The sequence below is a fragment of the Anopheles funestus genome, chromosome 2RL, assembly GCF_943734845.2.
Source record: "Anopheles funestus chromosome 2RL, idAnoFuneDA-416_04, whole genome shotgun sequence".
NCBI lineage: Eukaryota > Metazoa > Arthropoda > Insecta > Diptera > Culicidae > Anopheles > Anopheles funestus.
In genome coordinates, this window is record NC_064598.1 from 41,174,875 (window position 1) to 41,199,052 (window position 24,178).

A 24,178-nucleotide genomic window follows, 5' to 3' on the forward strand; every position below is an offset into this window, starting at 1 on the left:
GATCATAAATTTTTCCAAAACCAACACCTTAACGAATGCAGCGTCTATCGGGTGGAAAAAAATATCGCTTTACAAAAAAATTGAATTGAGGAAACACGAAATCCAACGATGTGTTGCTATCGTAAAATTCACGACTCATAACTTCGTCTTCGCTGTTGAGGGTGCCATAACACCGGCAATTTAGCTGCAATGGCGAAGCAAAGTAAAGCCAAAACAACAACTGATGCACACATGCACAGTGAAACGTACGAACGGAACAGCTGAAATTGACTATCGTTAAATAAGCATTTTTTATACGTATCGCTTAAATCATATCATAACAATTATGTCGCTTATCCGCAAGATGCGATGGTAAAATGATTGATTTTTCATTTATAACGTTGCGCCCTGTTTGAAATCAATAGAATTTAAATTAGATTGTAATTTTGTTAAAATCTGTATTGCATCCAATTTTTTATTTATAAGCAAAAATTTTTTACTTTAAGCTAAGAACATTTTAACTCATAGCGTCAAATTTTCTACTACGATTTAACATAGGAAAATTTGTCTCGAGCACATGGAACAATTTTGTTTTATTTTATTTTGAACATATTATTTTCATCAAAAATGCGTACTGTTTTAATTTAATTTTGATTTGTTGAACTGTGTACTTACAACAATTGCAATATTCCTAATTCATTGTTCTTCAAATTCGTCTTAATTTAAATGACATAGAGACACAAAAGTAGATAAAAATTGATGCGCTTTTTGTAAACACATTGCTTAGCTGGAAGCTGTATTTAGCGAGAACGATTTTTAATTAATGTTGAAACTGATAGAGTTTTAATGGTTTTTTTCTTCTAACGTGCTTATGCTGATGTAGTTCTATATCGCCCTATACAGATGAATAATGGATTAATTATTAACATACATTTGACTATCTGAATATGAGGATATTAAACTCCGGTTATACTTTCTACAGCCTAGACAAGTGTTGGTACAAAAACGGCTCCTGAATACTAATAGAAAATTCTTTATATATTTAGTAATTGTGGCAAAGCTACGGTTTAGCTTTAATTCGAGTCCTTTTTCTTCGATTAGTTAGATTAAGCACAAGAAGTAAGAACGAAAGCATATTTAATCGTATTTCATCTAGCTTCATTAAGTCTTTAATTTCATAGTTTAGTTAATGAGAGTTGAGAATCAGAAACTCAGTTAACTCGATATCCACTTAGGACCTCATCTCTTGCTTCACTTAGTTTTAGAACATTTTGCCCGAAAAAAACTCCAAGCGTACAACTAAATATGATATTTAGCAACAGATGATAGAAGTTGTACAAAAACATAAAACTCTCCCCCAAACCGAAAGCTGTTTGCCTTATGGTTTTGCTTTGACTTTGCATGAATCTGCTTTCAAAACAAGTTCAACATTAGTCAGCAGACAGGCATGCTGCAACTATCTGCCCACCCTACTACACATTCGGGGCACCGATCAGGGACGTATCGTCTGAAAATTATCTAAGTGTTCCCCGAGCGTATAATGCAAAGGGACAGAACAGCCGAACCAGTGCATGGTTTTGCCCGTGCGTCGTACCGAAAATAGCACAGCATGAACCCGAAGTGACACGAGTTAGCGGACAGGCGAATACTAAAATAGCATGAGGGCAACGTTTCTTTCCATTCTTCGTAGCAGTCGTGCAAGAGGTTTGATTATAGTGAAACGTAAACAAACCCCAACACACGGCCAAACGACTAATCTACGTGGCGATGAAGGTGTGCGGCAAGCTAATGCAGGAAAGGAACAGATGGTGTTTTGCATGGTGAAAGATAATTATTGCAACAGATGGAGATTGCATTCGATATGAGCGTTTGCAATAAGTAATGAATTAATTCAATATTAAACTAATTATTAAAAAACAATTGCAAATACACCTTGTGTTAATTAAATTCTTGATCACATAGATAACAAAATGTTCAATTTCTATTCGCATGTCATAAGGTGTTATGTTTGAACGAAACTGTACAAATATTTAGGGTGTTAGTTGTTTCTTCTGCCCGTTGCACAGAACGAACACCCGCTCTTTGACAACTGCTACGGTGTTAATGAGCTATTTTTAAATTCACACCCATTATTTAGTTCATTCGATTCGAAACCATGGTTAGTTGTTTTGCACTATGAAATACACCTTTTGCTGTGCGATTGCCAGCACGGATGAATCTTTTTTGGCCAACATTGCGATTCCTGTAGGTGCAAAGCACAGAGGATGACCTGTTATACGCATCATATTTTCCGATGATTTAAAATTGCTTTGCGCACGTGACACGTTTTATTTTAGTAGATATGAGAATACTCGTTGCTTCTTGTTTTCTTTGGCATTATGTAATTGAAGCGATTAAAATCACCAAGTATCAAAGGGGATGAGTCGATCGTCGACACTATTTCTTGCATAAAAAAAATCGTAAAAACTACATTCTTAACCATGAATAACAGGAGCAGCAGAGCCTTATTGTCCTAGAAAATAACTTCTTTCCAAATGCAATCAAACTAAAAGTAACACGAAAGTAAGCGTAATTTAAGCTGTTTGTGCCACAGGCTACATTTTCTCTTTTCATAATGATATTGATTGATTGTTTAGCTATCTTCTCTTCACGGCATGCACATTTAATGATACTTCAACTATTCATCTTTCGCTGTACATTTTTTTTTCTATTTATTTCATCTGTATCGCCTTTCAGTACACCATTAGTGAGCATTTCCTTCTTGGTGATGATGTTCCACGGGTCGAGAACTACACCACTCGAATACATCGATTTTTGGAAGATATTTTTGCAAAACCCATTTCAGCCCGCAAACCGACCGTACCGAATTACCGAAGTAACTTTATTCATAATCATCGTTGTCTCTCACACTACGGCGGATGGCAGGCGAATGTTTTCTTCTTTTTTTCTCCTAAGGGTGCAAAAATTAATCATTCGATCTATGGGTTTTCATTTGAGTTCTTTCATGCCAAAGTTAATGATGAATGGTGCCGACGATGGATTGGAAGGCAAAATAAATTTATATTCAACGCGCTATTCATACACTGTGAGGCATTGCACATTGCCGATCACCTATCATTTACAACACACTCAATGGATCTTAAGTATATGATCAACCTAGCAAACGGACAATACCCACATGGATCAAAAATAATTTGTTAATGGTTATTTTATGTTACAAATGAACACTTTAAATGAAAATTTATTGAAGACGCAATGAAGTTAACAAAGTTTCAGTAATTGGATCGCCATGTTCTGACCTTTGGTTTTATAGAATTGAATCGATTCAATGAAATTTTTTTTGAAAAAAACCTATACAATAGGTTGTATAGAGGTTGTATACATGCAGGTTTACAGTCTAGATGAGATGTGATACATGAGGTATGAAGTTGGGCCACCGTAAAAATTGCGAAAAATACATTTATACGTCCCGAAACGTAAAACAAAGTACTATGACTTCCAATTATCGAAATTGCGTGGTTCTGTAATATGCAATATGCGTCCCTTTACTATAATGTGCAAAACACTAAATATATTTAATAACTTGAATGGATTTTACTATGTTTAAAAAATGCAGGACTTTATTTAAAACAAGTTCTAAAATGAAAAATCATCATGAAACTTACGCTTTTTTGTATATTTACACGAATAGAGGGAAGTATTATTATGACCATCTATCACACTTTAAAACTTCGTTGGAGGACTACCGATTTATTTTATTGAAAACCTTGCTCTAGTTTCTGGAAAAACCACAAAGTAATACAAAAAAAAACACCAACCGCGTTCTAATCTATTTACTTTCCAACCCATTTAGCACCGAAAACATCATTGACCCCACCATGAATTGTTCAATTAATCCAATAAAAAATCGCCTAAAGACATCGATGATCGTCTACACTTTACTAGGTGCTGGTTAAACAGCTCTCGGTACACATTTCATCTGCCCAAAGGCGGGACCTGGGCATTGGGAAATGTGTTAGTCAGTGGAGGATAATAATTTTTATTACTACTGCTCGTTCTATCGCAGAAATTATGTTTACCATTATCGTTAAACGTTGACCAAAGTGGCGGCAAGTGAAAGTTTTGGCCGTTGTTTGCCGATGGAGAGGGAAACTGCGGTCTCCCTCTCTCTGGAACCGAACTTTTCCACTGGCCCGAAAATGGACGTCGATAATTACTTGCGTACCAATCACTCCGCCATGGCCGCCCGGAACGCAAACAAAACGATGGTGTGAGGGCGTGTCTTCCCATGAGGGAGTAAGCTTCCAGATAACTGAGCCGACAATTTTATGACCACATAAGTTATCCGATGGTAATTTCGCAAATTTTCCGTACTACTGCCACTGAGCACCGGAACTCAACGAGCAAAACGAGCCAGAATCTACCGGTGTTGGGATCGGAGAAAAAAAAAAACCATGACCACCTCGAAGAGAGCAAGTAAGGCAAACATGGGTTTTTGTTCTTCTTTTGCTGTCTTGCAAAGCAATCGTAACAAGCGAACGATGGCGCTGGTCATGGCCATGGTAATGAATGGCGACATAGCGTGGTGAGAAAAATAACGGACATTTATTTCAATTTCGAAAACAAATATTGTCCGTCGTCGGCTACGGTGGTGGAGCTGTGGATGCTGTGTATGTTTGGAGTAACCTTGAGGATGTGGGAAATCAACTCCGTAAGAAGTCAACGTCATGAAGCGTGTCATTATTATTAGTTTCCAAATTATTACGTAGCTACTGCTGGGCAGCTGTTATGGTTTCATTGCAAGGACGACATTCAAATTATTTATTTGTTTTACCATTCTATAACAGAACTGGTAGCAAACAAGCAAACAATAAGGGATGTGAGATATAACCTATTCTATAAAATAGATTTTGCATTGAAACCAATTATGTATAGAGTTAAAACAGATCAAGACTTGTATTCCTGTTTTTCTCCCATTTATAACGTATGTATTTTGCTATTGGAATAACTTTAAATAACGATGAAAAGAAAACTTTCACGACCTTCTAAGCTCCTACGCCAGCGAACCAGAGCTTGAGCTTGAGCGCCTTTTGGGGGATTGGTAATCGACTCCATATTTGTTTCCTAATTATTAGATTTTCTGCTATTGCAGGATTAGAAATTCTGCTAGAGAATTGATCTCAAAATTTTCCGGCGATCTGGCTCTAAATTCTAGAAAAAACATTTTGTGATCCCAAACTACCGCAAGTACCGAAGGACAGATTATTTCGAATTGTTGAGGAGCATAAACAAAGTGGTCTCTAGTTCTGTCGTAGCGAGCAACTGTCAAGTAGATGTTAATATTTTTAAGACCAAAACGTCGCACTTTGTCGGAAAGAAATTTATACTTTAAAGAAAAATAGATATTTTCTCGAGGTACTTCATCACTGTACGAGTCTTTGGTTCGATCTCCCGATGGAACGTTGAGACCATTTGCCTTCGATTTTCATTCTTAGTTTTTGTTGAACTAAACGGTAGTCTGTGTTGTTAGGCGGCCGGAAATCTGTTGGACGGCTGTAGAACGATCTGGTCTATATCTGACGAAGCGTCTAACAGTCTATTTTAAATTACTTTGTTCAACTATTTTCAAAAAATCAAAAAGACAAAGCTTAGCTAGATTCGTCACGAAGTCTAAGTGTTTTCGAATGAAAAATCGCTAAAATCAGTTCATTTTTTGCATATGCAAACATTTTTGTATTGAGGAAAATGAGTGAATAATGCTAAATGCAAAAAATAAACATCTCAATATTTTAATGAATCTTATCCATATTCAAATATGTTTTGTACTGTCTTCGGCTCGGCTGTTTCCTTCCTCGGGTTTGGACACACAATGTGTGGCACACCCAGCAACCTAACTTTGATGGAATGGAGTGGTTGGTTACGTCTAATACGATGCAACCATTACGATTTATTTATGCATTAGAATGCGACAAGACAATCCACCAGCCCTTGATATGAGCTTTAAGCGTAAATCTATCACACATCCCATCTGTGAAGCTTGGCTGCTTCACCGCTCACAACACGACGATCCTCCCTCCCCAAAAGCTTTGCCAGCAAAGCCAGCAACGGCAATGGCACAAGTGTTACTGCAAAATCGAATGAATAATTTATTTCCACTTATCCCGATGCCGGCAGATAACCCTATGTGCTTTACACTTAAGCCCGTCTCGAAAGTACACCGTCTTTGGCTTGTGGAGATTTTTCCTTCCATTCCCGGGGCGTACTCGTAGACCCGTGCGGGCTCCAGCGTGCGCTAGCAGAAGATGTAAAATTGTCAATAACGAGCTACCGATAGGAGAGAGGAAGAAAAATACAAGCACATCAAGTAGAGCATGGCACAGTGTAGCCAAGAGGGAGTTTATCCATGTGTCTATGGTAGGGAATTCCATCCAGGGCTTCAAAAACTATTGCTTATCGAATTTGTACCGATATCGATAAGTGAGCCGATTCTTGTGTGCATGTACGGTGAGAAACGGGAAAACTGTCGGCTGTGTTGAATGCATTTTCCATTTGCGCACAGGAACGTGTTCGGCCATTTTGCAGCAGGCAGATTTGGAAACATTCCCGAGGCAGTCCTGGAGCTACGTCCTCTGTCTGTAACACATTGCTCGATAGTTTCGTAACTTGCTTTCTTTTCTCACATTCGTTATGCGTGAATCCTTGAGAAGTACTCTGAAAAAAAAAACTTACACCAATGATTCTTAGCACCAAAGCACATGCAGGTATCATAGGCAGGCAGAAGAACACACATACAAAATACAATGCAGCTGGCGTAATAGCTTCTACCACTCGGTGCGTCTTCTTTCGAAGGATATACATTGCACTTTGCCGCATGTGCTGCACATTATTACAGTGTGGCAGCTTCGGCACGAAATGTCGGCCCCCGTTGTCCCTATCGATGTGCTCCCGTCGATTGTCGAATGTTTGAACGCACCAAAGAAAGCATTCGGAAGCCTGGAACAGACAACGAAAAACGAACCATTCTTCTATCTTTCAACTCCCAAGTAAGCCAAGTACCAGGTGAAGATGAAATACAGCGCCGTACAAAGATGGAAGCACAAACGGTTGTGATTGTGCGATGCGCATTTCATACCAGAGAGTAGTTTTACAGAGGCAAACCATTTGCCGTGCCGTTCGATCTGGCTGAAGGTAGCACACCGGATTAAACGTGGCGAGCGGTGACGGATTGCCAAATTAAATTCCACTTTACCTTGCCTTTGGTTCGATCTTTTAGCTTGAACTTTGCTGCACGATTTTATGCTGGGAACTGATACATTTTTTGGCATTTACGACATCCAGTTGGTATGCTTTTCAATTGCATTTTTCAACGTTACCACTCAACACTTCATCTTGGCTGGATTAGCGTCTTGCATGCGAAAGCATTTTGGTGTTACAGAAATAAGCGTTTATGTGAAAGAAAACGTTGCTGCGTCTCTTCTGCACAGAAGCGTTCGGTTAAAAGGCTCGATTGTTCTTATTTCCTTTCAGCAGTTCAAATCGAAAGCTTAACGATGAAAAGAATGGTAATTAGCCGTAAAGGTAAATTAGGTTTCTTCATTGTAGGCATGGTTAGAGCGATGGACAAATGTGCTTTAAAATAATTTGCATATTAAGTACAAAAGCTTCAAGTGTAGCAATAGTAATACACCCCTCTAATTTCTATACAAAATTTTACTGAAAAACTGAAATATGTAAACATGGAATTTAGCTCTTAAAAAAACTTTAATTTACATACGTAATGAAACATTTGACATTATCCATACACGAGAGTCGAAGATATTGGTTCATAATTTTTGTATTCCTTCTGTCTCTCCTATGTCTCTCCACTCTTCCGAGAATAAACTTTAGCTATTCCTGTTTTGCAGGAAATTTCATTTTTTATTCGCTCAAAATAAAAGGTTTTTTGTTCATTTTTAATCGAGCCAAAGAAACTCCATGTGTACCAGTGATGTGCAAAATGCTGTTTTGATCGGAATCGATTCCGGTAAGTAGATTCGGAATTGGACTCCGGAATCGGTTCCGGAAACGGATCCGAAATTGAGAGCGAAATCGGATTCGGAATCGGATCAAGAATCGGATCCGGAATCGATTCCGGAACCCGAAGCAATTCTGAACACGGAATCGGAACCGATTCCGGACATGGAATCGGAAGCAGGTTGTTCCGATTTCGATTGACCATCACTAATCACTAAAACAACATAAAACATGCATAAAACAACATAAAAGCGGTAAGACCCAAAACTGGTTATAACTGTAGTATTTCCGTTGTCAAGAATAAGAATAAGAATAAGAATAATTCTACTGTAAATTACCCTTTTACATCGTTTAATATCAATGGGGGAAAAGGCCGTTTAAAACCGAAAAATTAATCAGAGCTCAGTTCGCAGCTCAATCAATTAATTAATCGCAGCTCAATCAGAGTTTTCCCATAAGGAAATCATTGGTCTGAGGGGGTAGGTCCGGTAGTATATGTGAAAAACGTCGCCAGTTCCACACGACAGGATCGTGTACCAAATCCCATCTGGACCGTCCTACCGTAGCAAGGACTGACAATCCAGCTACGGTGTAAAAATAAGTCTAATAAACCAGAAATGGCCTGCATGACCTTAAGGGCCATTAAGCCAACATTAAAAAGAGAGAGCCAAAGATCTCATCGGTCAAAAGGTTATATTTCTAACGCATGAATGTTAGCTTACAGCTGAAAGATAATGCAATTGTAAAATTATCGAAAACTACTGTAAAAATTAAAGCAGAATGGCATTTCCACTTTTTTTACATTTAATTTAAAATAAACAGCTTCCAAACAAAAGGACATTACACTCGTAAATTAAATTTCTTATAGTAACACCATAATCAGTGGAAATAAAATTTGCTTTGCCGGACCTTCATTTTACGCATTTGCTCGAAAGTTTTGTACGTTTTATGCTATGTGTTGAACGCAGCGTTGCGAGCGACAAATATATTCACCGATCAAATGGTTCACCCTCGTCAAACGAGCAGATAACTGAATTAAAAACTTTTCATCCCTAATTTGCTACGCTATGTAAAAACTCGGAATTTGGCCCAAAAACGCTGCCAATAAAATCGCTTTCCATCAGGCGGTGTAACGCCCGTCGGTGGAGCAATCGACATTCGAAATGGTGGCAGCGGCAGAAGGGATCGTCATCGGCTATGATCTACAAATACGAAATCAAACGACCCTTCGGCATTGTGAGGGCAGAGAAGAATGCAAAGCAAAAAAAAATACGAACAAATAGTAAAATCAAGCCATCAAGCTCTAAACTTTCCGTTCGGCGAAAGTGGTTGTGTTATGGTGAACGGCGAACAGCAAAACCACAGCAAGTGTGGTGACGGCGTAAAATCACTGAGTTAGTGGACTCCAAAAACGGTAGATGGACGAATCAGTTGGTGGGGGCTTCAAGTCAAATGGAGAATGAATGATAGAGGATAGTGGACTGGAAAATAAAAGAAACCATCATTTGGAAACTAACTTTTCCGTCCCATTTCGTCTGGGAGGGGTAAAATATTCGATAAACTCTTACCCCTGTGCGCTGCACTAGACTTGCAATGTCCGTAGCATTGGTGAAGTGTCCATCTATAAAATGGGACCAATGTTTTTGTTCGTACTTGTGACTTCATTTTGAATTCGTAAAGAATAGAGAATTTTTTTTAAAGAGAGCAGTGTGAGGAATCGCAATGAATGTGAATCGAAAGCTTAACGAGCGTATTCAACAATGAACAAAAAACACGTGTCAACAGTTTATACTACTTTATCATAACCATTTTTATATGTTTCCAAACATTCAACAAAACATAACATTATTCGTGTAAAGTAAGCTATAGCCGCTAAACAAACAATTTTACCATTTCCAATGGCATCATTTCCATATTCCTGTTAGCATCTGTGCTACGCTGTATTCACACGGTGCCGGATATTGAACCATTAATGAAGCATGTAATAGTTTCACCAAAACTTCTTGGATGAATGATTCATGAGCAAGTTTGTTACGTATTTAGATCATCGCATCGTGCATAAAAGTTCTTGGAATTTGGGTTTTTCTTACCCGAAAGACTGACAAACACACACAAACACACACACACACACACACAGACAAACTATTTCCCAACAAATAGATGAACCTAGCGTTATTCCTTATTCCCTCTATAACGCGCGCAAGAACGGATGCGTGTGAAAATGTTGTGAAACGAAATTGATGATTTTCGCGGATCAGCCAACGCATCGTCCCTCTGGTTGGAATGGATATCACGGGGAAAAACAATGTTCATCCCGTTGCGGGAGCACACTGGCAGAAGACTTTTCCCTGTCACACAGAGCGATGGTAAATTGTCTTCCGTTCGTTTTCCATCGTCGGTAAATCGAAGACGTAACAATCTAGGGCAACGTTTATGCTCGTTGAACAAAAGCATCAAAGTGATTTAAATTTATCTTTCACCGTTGTTACAGGGCTTTATGGGGCACCGGGTTTTTTTCGTTCGACAGTGGAATCCATTCGTCGTTACCGTTCCCGCGATTCTGGCGGGAATTCATCACCGAAATTGGTTTGGGAATGTATGTAAATGAAGGGAAGGAAAAAATGATTACACCAAAAGACAGGGAGCCGAGTGGACGACAGAAAGCTTTGCGAGTTGTAAGGAAAAAATATTGTATTTCTTTGTCTTTCAAATCGGAACTAAAAAAAGTGTTGGAAAGAAACATCTAGATGGGTATCGAAACATAAAACCCATCACTTGTAATAGTAGTGAGTAATAGTTTTATGTTTCGGAATTTCCGTGTTACATTGTACTATATGCACAATTTAAGATTGGTGTTAGAAATGTTTACATTTCGGAAATTTCTTAACTGAAAATTCTTTTTTTTCGAACTCCGTTTAACTGATTCCGCTTACAGGTTTTCAAAAAAAAAAGTATTTAAAAAAATATTTAAAAAAATATTAAAATTTTTTTTTACTCATAGCAGTTTTCATAATTTAGTTATCTTCTTATTTGATTGTTTTCCGTTGACTTTTTTAAAACGATTTTTATGCTCATATGTTTGGAGAAAAATGTACTTTAAAAGTCTTGACGAAAGGAAATTCTGCCTATAATTTATGAAACACAAATGAATATTGTTTAACATATTTACTACTTTAGTTTCATGTTGGATATGAAGTTAAACAGAGCGTGAAAATTTTTGTCCTATGCAATATTGTTAACTACAAAAATGGAGTGAATCTAAATCTCTCTTAATATTAGTCTTATAAAGCATCATTTAATAATCATTTGTTTTTCATAGTCAGCAAGAGGACAAATTCTTGCAAAATACTAATAAATCTATAATAAAATACAAAATACTATATATCTATGTATAATACATAAATTGTTTGTCTTAAATTTTGATTAAATATAAATCCTTTATCTAAGAGTATATCGAAATAGTTCACTTCAACACAACCAAGACCGTTTTCATTCCGTCAATCACTTGTTAATATCCTTAGTAGATAGTGAGTCTTTCGTATACGAAATTTTCTTATGTTTTGCTTGCTCAGTAGAATCAGTGGACTGTTTGTAACACCGCACGGCATAAAAGGGTTCTTGGGTGTGCTGTAAAATTATCCGTTAATCTGACTTCGCTATAAGTCACGCTTCCTTACCTAATCTTCACACCAGCATGGTGACATCCATATGCCATCAAATGGCTAATGCTAATCGCATGTCGAACGAACGATCGAACATTTTTACGACCGTGCAGCGTATGGTTGTGATCCGCTTAAGAAAACGTTCCAAATTTCATTCCACCCAACCGGTACGGGCCCAGTCTTACGATGCTACAATAAAAAAGGCCAACCACAAATCCGACTTAACGAATAGCGGACGATGGCAGTATTCATTCCGTTCAACCATCGAACTCGTGGCGCTCGTGATGAGCCAACGATGCCAACCATTTCCTGGCCAAAAACTGGAAACCGGAAACCGATTTCTCACACTGATTTTGCTACCACAAATCAGAACGGTGCGTTCGAAAACAAAGATTCCAACGGTATGACTCGAAATACGCTTACAGACCAGAAAAAGGAAACGGGGCTTTCCGTTTACACACACATGCGGAGAAGGAAATGGTTACGCGCCACACCCGTTCGCACGCATCTGCTGCACCATGGCGCCCATCAAAGCGTGCAGAGCAAGCGTTTTGGGCGAGATTTTTCAATGTTTGATTTATGCCTCAATTTTTGCGCCTTCCTTTCGACCGTCGCTCGGATGGTTCGGTTGCATAATCGACACCTAACTCTCGCTGGGGCGTGAAACGCAAAACATCCTTCTCCCGGATGAACGCGTTAGGCGAATTGCGGAAAGCGGATGTTTGTCGGCAAGACGTTTTGTAAAATTGATACATATCCGTAAAAAAGTTAGGACGCAAAAAACGTGTGCGCCCATTGAAACGGTGTGAGCTGAAATGGTATGCAAAGCAAGAAACACCCGAAAGGGAATATATAAATCAACCGCTCTTAACCCGGCGCGTTGAATAACTTCGGAAACGCAACGATAGATGAAGCTAGTGGACTGAAAGCAGTGTGCCAATACTTGGCTTGTTATTCATCTTATCAAACGGTCGTTATTTATCTGGTTTTTGGGAAGAATATTCAAAATTATTGATTGTAAATCAAAGCCGTAAGTGTATTTAACTGCAGAACCAATCCGCTCGAAATTCAACTAAACAAATTATTAACGATCAATAACGATGCGGCCCCGCAGTGACAGTGGTGAGTTGGATCTGAAAATGCAATAACAATATTATGCGCGTTAGTCTAGCTGAACAGTTTGCACCTTGTGGCGAGTCGGAAAGGAAAGCACAAATTTTGCGAAAAGAAGTTCTGCAACAGCTGCGGAACGGGCAATATTATTCCAAGCTGACGGTGGCACAGTGTTTGGCCGGGAATGAATAAGTAGCTGTACGGGATGCTTGAAGTTAGAGTATTAAAATTGCGAGCAAAAAAGTTGTTTGTGTTATCACCTAAAAGAGTAGCATGTGGAATGCAGATGCGTTTAATATTGTGAACAAAGAAATTAAATACCTTTTTTTGGGTAATTTTTGACTTACAAAAATAGAAGACATAGTTTATGGGTTTATTGTTTGTTAAATAGAAGCACAACCTAATTTGTACAATTTATATAAAATAATGTAAAAATAATTGCCAATTTCTGAGACTTTTGAGATTTATCTTTTGATGGTTCAAGTCACTTTTTTATGGTTTCAAATATAAAGACAATTTAAAAAGTGTTTTCAAAGTTTATCAAATTTTTAATATAACTTCATCTTACACTCTTTGTAATACATTAAAAAGAGATATTGAAACTATGGCTTTCTTTTTATTAAGAATTACGTTACATTTGAAATTTCTAATAAAAATGATATATAAATTGTTTAAAGGAAGAAAGAGTGTTAATCCCTCAAAGATGCTTAGAGCTCAAAAACATTAACGTTATAAAAGCATATAAAACTAATTAGGTTTAGAAAGACAGGATGTGTACCGATAGTCTTAAATATAGTTCTCTCTCTCTCTCTTCTTGGCTTTTAACGACCTTACAGGTCACGCCGGCCATTTCTGGCTTACTAGACTTATTTTACCACGTAGCCGGAAAGTCAGTCCATGCTACGGGGGAACGGTCTGGATGGGATTTGAACCCCGGTCCTGCCGGGTGGGCCGGCGCCGTTTATCAAATACACCACCGGGCCGCCCCGATATAGTTATAGTATAGTTATTTATTTCATTTAATAGTGCAGATCAAAGCAAATTATTTCTATTTCAGTTAAAATGTTGTGAAGGTTAATTAAAAATTTTCGAGGGTAAAAAAGTTTTTAGTTTATAATTTCCTCTATGGGATCATTCAATAATTACGTAACACTGGAAAGGGTGAGGGAGTTGAGTTATCCCTATCTGCCCTAAAAAAATCTATTTAAACTATGAAAAATATCTTATCAGCACTATCTACTCGATTTTTTTCCATAACAAATTTTGACGCCTAGCTAAATAACAAAGAAATCATTTTGCTTTTATCTAGTTATGTTCCTTGTTGCCTTCTTTCAATAAGAAATTCTGCTGTGAATATTTTGTTGTGACAAAGTCGATAGAAATTTTCGATTTTTTCCACCCGTTGTTTTTGTTCGGGGAATGATTTCAAGCAAATATTGATTGCATCCATGAGATGAGAAACAAATTTGCAACGTAGCTTATGATCATTTGAAACGTACCCCATCCATTTCCCAATATTTATGCTAAGTACAACGGCCACCTCAACACTGCTAAGTATGCTTCCACATAATCTTCCACAAAAATGAGCGGTGTAAAAAGATGCCATTTTCTTAACAACTTTCAAAGTCAAAGCTCTTCACGAAAAAGTAATTGGCCAACGGCTTTGCGTAAGGTGGCCACTACCTCGTCGCTGCTCCTAGCACACCCAGCCGCTAGGATGCATTATCGTATATAAATTTACTTTCACACCCAATCAACCAACGAAACCCCAACCCCACTTTAAGCTTTGCGTCCCACTGCCAAAAAGTAGGAAAAAAAGAACCTCCCTAAAGCAGACAAGATCTCGCAGAAGGTAGCAAAAGTGTTGGTGCTACCTTGGTGTTGCCGCTGTTTGCGAAACAATTTATATTGGAATACTTCGGTCAACTTTTCGTTTCGTTTCAACCAATCGGCGGGTGTGGTGTGGTCGGTGTGTCCGTTAAAACATGGTGTGGGGTACATTTTCTCGCCGTTGTTATGGCGCGTTTGGTTTGGCCGTGTTTGCCGAGATGACACAGCTATTACTGCTACGGGAAAGGTTGCCGAGATGACTTTCAGAAGTTTTTCACTGTTTTTTAAAGCATTTTTCCTAACATTTTCGTGTTGTTCTTCGTTCAGTCGCTTTCAATTTTGAGGCCTCACTTTTTTCGCCACCTTCCGCAATGTGCCAAGTGTACCGTATACCAGCAGTTCATGTACTTGTCAAATACTCCGTTGTTTTTTTTTCGATTTTTTTGGTCATGTTTTTCCATTCTCTTTTGGAGGATCACTTTTGTTTGAAAGCGGTTTTTTTTCTTCAAACTGTTAGCACCTTCGGCCGTTACTTTCAAAAGCGTCCTCACACTTCGCTCAGGTCAGCAGCAGCTTGGTGGCCTGGCAGTGGAGTTATATGAAATGGAGCATATAATTTACAGCGTCGTCTGACTCGTTGTCAGTGATTTATCAGCGCTTGAGCGCATACTTACGCAGCGCATAACAAAAGAAAGGAAAGTAAGATGTACTTTGTTTTTCGTTTGGTGGGGGTCATTGATGGTCCTTTTTTATCGTTACAACGTTAGCTGGCAGATATCTTTTTGATGGTACCGAGATACTTCCGCTTAACATGTAGTACCAGTGTAAGCGTCCGTGCAGATGCTGGGAAAATTTAATTTCTCGAATAAGCTGTTAAGTGTTTCGAATGATTCGTAGAAATGCTGTAACGAAACCGTTGCGTGACGTGTGCAATAAAATGTTCTTTCAATAAAAAGGTGTTTTCCTTCATTATGCTTTCCCTGTCTCACGGATGACTGTTTTGAATGAAAATCAAGGATTTTTGTTAGCACTTAAGTTTGCATCATGAAGAAAAGACTCTTCCTTGCAGTTTCGTAGGTTAACATCCTGGTTGTGCGATGAACATAAGTCAAATAAGCCATTTTATGGCTTGCCAGGCATGGCCAAACAGAGGTCATTACGCTATATAGGAATGAAATTTAGAAGGGAGCGTGAAGTTAAAATGAAAGCTAATTAACAACCACTCCAAAGGGGGGTGGGAAAAAATGGAAATCCAAACGTAGGAAAAAAAAGTTTTATAATAACCTTATCTCGACCAAGTTGCTGAATACCCGAAGCCATTTCTTAACCTTCGTTCAGCGCGAAACCAAAAGTCGCTTGTAAAGATTGCTCCCGTTCACTTACGTTACGGTAGCATTAATCGGCTTAGATTTTCATTTCAGCAGCACACCATTTCCAAAACGCATTGAGTGCTCTCGTACCGGCCGATTGAATATTGATGGTAATGCTTAAACAAAACACACACACACACAAAAACACATTCCATTCATAGCAACACGGCCGATCATAAAGCCATACTTTATAATAAGCGTTAAGTAGTAAAGTTTTTTTTATCAAGGATAATGTTCCGAAACCTTATTGATAACAGTAAAGTGCTTTTAAAAAACCACTTTTTTCCAAACAATGAACCATTTAAGGCACCGTGATTTATGCTTTATATTTACATGCGATATTTTTCCATCTCTCGTTCTTCATTTGTGTATTAATTATAGCAAAAACTTGTAATAAACATTATCAGGTATGGGTTTTAATTAATATCGAGTCTGTTTCTACATCATCAGCAAATGAACTGTTTAATCAATATGCATTTTATTTTTAAATTGGCGTAGTGTTTGATGATTTTATTCTTTTTGCTGAATGATGCTGTGCTCATTATTTGGGTTGAGATATGTGCGAAAACAGTATTTTTGCTGGTAAATAATATCTTCTTGGAAATTTAATACAATAACGTCAATCGAACAAAAAATGCCATTCATTAATTCCTTCTTTTTTCAAACAAATGGCATACAATTGCAAACTGGATTGAAATTTATATATATGATATGTTGCGATAATAATAATGAAAAAATGAATTAAAAAATATAAAACATTCCTCACTGTATTCCATGACACAGGATGCAAAAAAAAACAGTCAGGACCATTCACAAGCACAAATTCATTCTTATGAAATGTTGGTAGCAACTCGGACGGATGCAAAAATATGCAAGCCTGTGTGAAGAATGAAGGCAACTTTCTGCATTTTTCTCCGGCAAAAATATGCAATTTAGAGCACATTCCAGAAAATATGTTTCTGTTTCGGGTTCAAGTATTCAATGTTGCATTGTTTGCAGCCGACTCATGGTTCCGCATAGTTGAAAATGTTAGGCTGGCTTTCCTGAGATATTAGAACCATGTAGCGATGATAGAGCGAAAGGCAGTAATGTTACATCGTATTGCAAACAATTCTGTTTGTTATCATTTGTTTTACAATGCTTAAATCATTTACTTGTGTGTTGCACAAATACTCCAAAACAAATAGTCCTTTTGGTACTAGTAACAGCAGTCAAATAATTTAGAAGAATCATCCTTAATATGTTGAATCAGCTTATAACTGATAACTTGGCTGAATAGGTTTAAAAGAGACTTTAAAAAATGTTTTATGAAGAATGACGGATTATTGTCAAATTATTTACCTCAATGGCTGAGTAAAGGTCAATTTTCACAAGACATTTCCAAGCCAGAGACACGAGATATTGATCTATTTTTCTTTATTTTACTTTGAACATAGCTGCGATTGCCATGTTCTACGTACGCGTGTGCTGTATTATATTTACAAGAGCTTTATTTACTCTTATCTTTACGCGTATCTTTACTATTACAACTAACGAACTTCTTTACTGTCTTTTAGTGCTTTTTTTTGAATTTAACCTAATATTCTTGACAATCTTTGTTGGCCATTCGCTGTTTTTCAGCTGTAAAATGGGTAATTTAAGTACGATGTTGCATTCATCGATCATTTTTCAAAAATAGTAAAATAAAAATTTCAATTCACACTCACACAAAATTATATTACCAACCAGCCCAGTGTCAAGACTATCAACTCAATTTTGATCTTAATCAGTCTCCGAGAAGCGAAAGTGTCGGGACAAATTAATGTGATAATATGAAGGTTCCCATTTATTCCAAAACATCTTTGTCTTCAGCCAAAGTGTACACGTCCTTCGGTTTTTATTCTTTTCCATTTTTTGCTGCAACAATGCTACCATTTTCCTTGCCTCCCGTGCTTGTGCTTGTCCACCAGAGATTGAGTTGTCTGGCGATACGTACAATATGGATGCCTTTCACACTTTTCGTGCCAATGCTTTTGAGCAACATTTCCCAACACAATGACAAACGCTCAGTTTATTCCCATGTTTCGTCGGAACGAAACGCTTCTTTTTTCCCCGCACATCTTGATTTTTATTCTATCCTCGTGCAATTGTTCCGTCTTTTTACTCCATCTTTTTTCTTTCTTTATTTTTTTTCAGCGCTACTTTCGGGGACGTTGCGCACATATCAACGGGCCGGCTGTGATCGAGAGCTTGTCACATTAAGCTGTCCCCGTGGCACGAGCATCTCGATCGAGATAGCACAGTATGGGCGAAGTGGTGGTAAGTAGATATGATCTAACAAATTGCAACGTACGAATTTATACAGTGTGTTGAGGAAGATGTTTAAGTTTTATAGAACTCGTGTTCATGTTGTGTGATATTTTTTATAAATTTGATTCATAACGAAGCAAAACATTTTATAAGGCTGGGAAATATTAGGGAACCTATTTTCGTTTGGTTTGTTATTATTTTATGTTTGTCCAGTTTTGTATATATGAATTATTGTTGTTGATCAGTTATAGACTTTATAACAAATTAATCATTCATTTTTTCATTCATTGTTCAAACATTGGTAAGAATCCCTACCAAAGCAAGAGTACTTTTGGCCATATAAATTAACTGGCTACCCACGTTAAGTTTCTCAATTGTGTCGTGCGACTAAAATACAAAATGCCTGCAAAAGCAAACCGTCCATTGAAGGGCAACTTTATCGGCTTTTTGTATTCTCACGCATAATCAATCAATTCTCGGGCAAACCTCATTCATTGGCTAAGTTATTGTTTAGTTCGAAACCATTTCAATCGGATCTTGCTATGCGAGAAACCTAAAACATGCTTTTTCTTTCGTCGAGCCCGCATCAATACGTCAAGAGACACAGCCCAGCGCAGTGCTCGGTGGTAGTGGAAATTGAAAAGTCTGATGTAATCAGCGAGCGCGTCTGTGGATACAGGCTCCTGCCAATTTCGTGCACCATTCAAAACTTCCACGCGCAAAAACAATCGAAAACACTGAATGAATAATGGGAAATTAATTAAAAACTTATTCGTGCGCGAAGTAGCAAAGTTCGATGGCTGGTTACGACGAGCGCCTCGCTGTTGTCGGGGATGCCCTTCAACCGGTCGCACAAAATAAAAAGTGCTTAGCGCAGTTTGACCTCCGTAGCTTTCCGAAATTGTCATTATCATCAAACCGTAACCGCACTTGGCGTGGAACCGTTCCTTTCGAGCATCGAGCTCATCATCGGTGATGCTTCCGTTCGGGGCTGGTTGTGGTTTTCAATTTCAAGGAAAGTGTTTTCATCGACATTTCAATAAATCAGTCACCGTCGACTGCGGCTCTTCATTGAAATGGTTCCCACTTTCATCGCGTAGTAAAGGAACGCTTTGACGAGTTTTACCGTAACTCTTCACCCAGCAATCCATTTGGCATTCGGTCTTTATGAAGTTGCTGCCCCGTACCAGGGAATGACAGTTTTCACAATAATAATCCATCCAGAACAATTCTAAGGAAATCTCTGTTGATGAAAGCGTATCTACCGTTGGTGATTGTAATGGGATACTGGAAGCGTATTTTGTTTAAAATATCACTCTTGCAATCATACGATACGGCGTTGTGACGTTCTTATTATGTAGATATGTTGTTTAGTTTCTAGAATGTACTGAATAATCTTCAGAGTAATACTGAGAAATGGCTGACTTTAGCGATTTTTGATACGAGTTTCTCGTTTCTAGAGATGATAGAAATCGTATCGTTTATTGTAACTATTCTATTGTGTACAAACCAAATTTGACAGCGTGTTCAGTTGCGTTAGTTTAACTTTTGATGCTTTTCTAAGCATTGTTGAATTTTCCCCGAAACAAAAATATTTTACGGCGAAATGAGCTACTGGTCTTTCAGATAAAACTAATCACAGATTTATATTACAATCTCACATTTGTACAAATTCCTGACCATCTCAACTGCACCACAACTTCATGAACTTCATCTGCTTCAAAGTAAAGCAGAAGCTAGTAATGAAGATAAAGAGAGAAATAACCTCATCGCGAGCAGAGTCCCCGTTCAAAAGATGATGATATATCTGAGCAATACAATCATTGTTATGTAAAGGTGACAATAAGCCACATCTGTCCAAAAATTATCACCCAAAAATACACTTGACGAAGCCCGACTTCATAGTCTTAATGGATGACGAGATCTATTTGACAGCCAAGGCCGTCAGAGACAGACAGACGTTCGGGTCGAGTTCTTTACGTCTGACTACTACAAGATGTGAGTTGATGACTACCTTCTTCTTCTTCTTTTCTGGCCTGCTCATGGTCGAGCACGTCGCGTAGACATGGCCTGGTCGCCAATCCGTTTCCAGGAAACTCGGTCCAGTGCTGCAGTCCTCCATCCACGGCTGCATCCGATCTCCGACAGGTTTGACTCCACCTGATCCAGCCAACGAGCTCGCTGTGCTCCTCTCCGCCTCGTGCCGAACGGATCGTTGACGAGCACCTTCCTGGTGGGGCATGAGTCCGGCATCCTCATCACGTGCCCCAGCCATCGTATCCTTCCGGCTTTGACCACCGTCAGGATATCTGCACCGCCAAACAGCTCAGCTAGCTCGTGGTTCATTCTCCTTCTCCACACGCCCTGCTCGCACACACCGCCAAAGATAGTCCTTAGCACCCGCCGTTCGAAAATAGCGAGTGCATTGGCATCCTCCGTTAGCAGAGTCCAGGACTCGTACCCGGAGAGGACTACCGGACGTATCAGTGTGCGATATATTGTGCATTTCGTGTGTTGCTGGAGCCTTCTGGATCGCAGGAGTTTGTGGAGCCCGTAGTAGGCACGATTTCCCTGAACAATGCGCCTTCGGATTTCGCTGCTCATGTTGTTGTCCGAAGTTACGATCGTACCAAGGTAGCAGAACTCCTCTACCACCTCGAGATCGTCGCCGTCAACTGATACTCTGCTCCCGAGTCGGGCTCTATCACGGTCAGAGCCTCCGGCAAGCAGGTACTTTGTCTTCGTCGCATTGATCCTCAATCCAATTCTGTCGGCCTCGCGTTTCAGTCGGGTGTACGCGTCGCACACCGCCGCAGATGTCCGTCCGATGATGTCGATGTCGTCCGCGAAGCCGAGAAATTGGAGAGAACGGGTGAAAATCGTGCCCCGGATGTCGAAGCCCGCGCTTCGCATGACACCTTCCAGAGCGATGTTAAACAGCAAACAGGAGAGTCCGTCCCCTTGCCTCAAACCCCGGTGAGATTCGAACGATTCCGACAGCATGTTCGATACTCTCACCTTGCACTGCACCCCATCCATCGTGGCCTTCAACAGCCGTACCAGCTTCCCAGGGAATCTGTACTGCTGCATGGTGTTCCATAGTTCGGTCCGATCTATGGTATCGTAGGCCGCCTTAAAGTCAATGAACAGGTGGTGCGTGGGGATCTGATGCTCTCGGCACTTCTGGAGGATCTGCCGTAGAGTAAAGATTTGGTCGGTGGTCGATTTGCCTCCAACAAATCCAGCTTGGTAGCTTCCGACGAAATCTGTGGCAAGGGGCGCAAGTCTGCAGAAGAGTATTCGGGACAGGATCTTGTAGGCAGCATTCAGGACTGTGATGGCTCGGAAGTTAGCACAGTCCAGTCTGTCGCCCTTTTTGTACACTGGGTGTATGACACCCAGCTTCCACTCGTCCGGTAGTTCTTCCTGGTCCCAAATCCTTACGATCAGCCGATGCATAAGCGCGGCAAGCCTCTCCGGGCCCATCTTGAACAACTCTGCCACCAGCCCATCGCTGCCAGCTGACTTGTTACGTTTCAGCTGTTTGATGGCACTGATGACTTCGTCCAAGGATGGCGGGAGCACTTCGTCATCCTGCTGGCTGTCGCAATGCTGCTCTCCTCTGCTTCCTGCAGAGGTCTCCCCTGCATCTGCTCCGTTCAGGTGCCTGTCGAAGTAGCACTTCCACCTTTCGATCACCTCTCGCTCGTCCGACAAGATATCTCCCTCCTCGTTGCGGCACATAGCGGTTATGGGAGTAAAACCGCCTCGTGCCGCATTCAGCATCCTGTAGAACTTACGAGTTTCCCCCGACTGGGATAGCTGCTGCATCAGTTGCTCATCCGACTCTTCGAAGCTGCGCTTCTTGTCCTGGAAGAGTCGGGTCTGCTGCCTTCTCAGTCGTCTGTAGTCTTCCACGTTCTGCCTGGTCTCGCGCTGGAGCATGCGAGTACGCGCTGCGTTCTTCTCGGATAGTGCTCGCCTGCACTCATCATCAAACCATTCCTTCCTCCGGTTACGTGTTACGCGGCCAATAGTTCGATCGGCCGTGCTGCTGATGGCTTGTTCCATCATACGCCAATGGTCATTGAGGGACATCGCCTCGAAGGTGGTGTCCTCCGGCAACGCTTCCCCTAGCGCGGTCGCGAAGTCCCTCGCCACATCAGCTTGCCGCAACCGATCTATGTCGAGCCTTGGGGTGGGCTGATAGCGCAGCTTATTGGCTGCGCACAGTTTCTGGCGTAACTTAACCATAACCAGGAAATGGTCTGAATCGACGTTTGCTCCCCTGTACGTACGTACGTCGATAATATCCGAGAAGTGCCTTCCATCGATGAGAACGTGGTCAATCTGGGAGTATGTCTGCTGTGGTGATCTCCAGGTGTAGCTGAAGCGTGGTGCGTGCTGGAAGAAGGTGCTGCGAATGGTCATGTGCTTGGAGGAGGCGAAGTTTATTAGGCGAAGCCCATTGTCGTTTGTCAGCTGGTGGGCGCTGAAACTACCTATCATGGGTTTGTATGCCTCCTCCCGTCCGACCTGAGCGTTAAAGTCTCCGATGACGATCTTGACGTCGTGTTGTGGGCAGCGGTCGTACTCCGGTGGTAGTTGATGACTACCACAGTATCCAAAAACTAAAATAGAAATTTACTTCAGAACTTGCACTGATATGGGAATGGTCACAAAATGTCTTCCGAAAGATGTCTCTACAACATACAATATCATAAAAAGATGGATGTCTTTAGGTCTGTCTTTTTCTAAGATATGACTACAAGATCATTTTTGAACAAACCTCAAACGGAGAGCCTTGTCCCATTATTTTGAGGAAAAACCTAAGACTCAATTGTCAAATTTCCAACAATTCTTAGTCAAATGCTTGTACTCATTTTTTGTTCTCGGTCTAATCTAATAGAGACTTGAGGAAAGTATGCCCGATAAAGCATCGTTGAAGTATTCCAAAATGATAAAGAAATTAAAAAAAAAATAAAATGTTATCTTTTTTAATGTATATGATGCTTTCGATCTTTGTTTTTGTTAAAACAACACTTTAAGATAAATAATATAAATTTTAAAAAATACATTTGAGTAGACAAAGTTAATTGTTTTGTCACTAACAAATAACGGTTAATCACAGTCAAACAAACCGTCGACGAAATGTACATGTCCTCCATAATTCAACCCCTGGACAACATATGCCACAGAAAATTGAGCGAAATGTGCCTACGAAACAATGGTCATAAAAGTGCAATTTCGTCCCATATATCCTTTCCGCGTCACGAGCACCAACACACGCTGGAACCGGGTAGGCGTAATATAATAATTAAATAATCCTACTAATTATTGGCGTTCACTTTGCGATTGGATTCTTCATTTCCTCCAACCGCCATTGTTCTTGCCAAACAAACCGATAGCCGGTACCATCGACTTTTTGCTGCCGCTCTAGTTTCACAGCTGCCCGAAGAAAGTCTAGCGGAAAATCGACTCTGCGTCGGAAATTAATTTGCTGCAATCTTTTTAAAGGAACATTTATCACCATTTACGTATCGATGGGATTGTGTTTCAGCGTTTTTGGGTTGATTAAGGAGAAAAAGCTTTCGGCGCGATGCTCGCCGGCGTTGTTTTCTAGAACGAGCACTAGCAGGGTGGGTAGATTTGGTCGATTCCGTCTAAAAACCCACGGTACCGGCACAAGACGCTCGTTATCGGATTTACTGGTTTTGATTTATACGCTTCTGCGGTACCGGCGGCTCCATACAGGCAAACCTTCTTCAAGACCGTCGGCTTAGAGCGTCGTCGTCAATGCCGTCATCGGCAATGGCCGTCCGGCCCAGTGTGGAATCGAAAACCGATCCGGAAACCGTACGTGCGGAAACTAATTGAGAAGCATTAACAAATTATGGCCATAAAGCAACGATGCAGCGGTCC

General features: G+C 39.9%; 1 protein-coding gene across 4 annotated transcripts in view; it reads left to right on the top strand.

Annotated features, from left to right (window-relative positions):
• The window catches only part of LOC125761700 (protein eva-1-like), a 105,893-nt gene that overhangs the window by 25,428 nt on the left and 56,287 nt on the right, over nt 1–24,178 (top strand). For 2 of the 4 annotated variants that reach the window (XM_049423138.1, XM_049423139.1), the window contains exon 3: nt 18,143–18,265. In XM_049423138.1, coding sequence (XP_049279095.1) covers nt 18,143–18,265 — 123 coding nt within the window. Of the gene's footprint in view, nt 1–13,555; nt 18,266–24,178 lie in introns of those variants that run through there. The other 2 variants (XM_049423136.1, XM_049423137.1) reach the window with 2 other exon arrangements.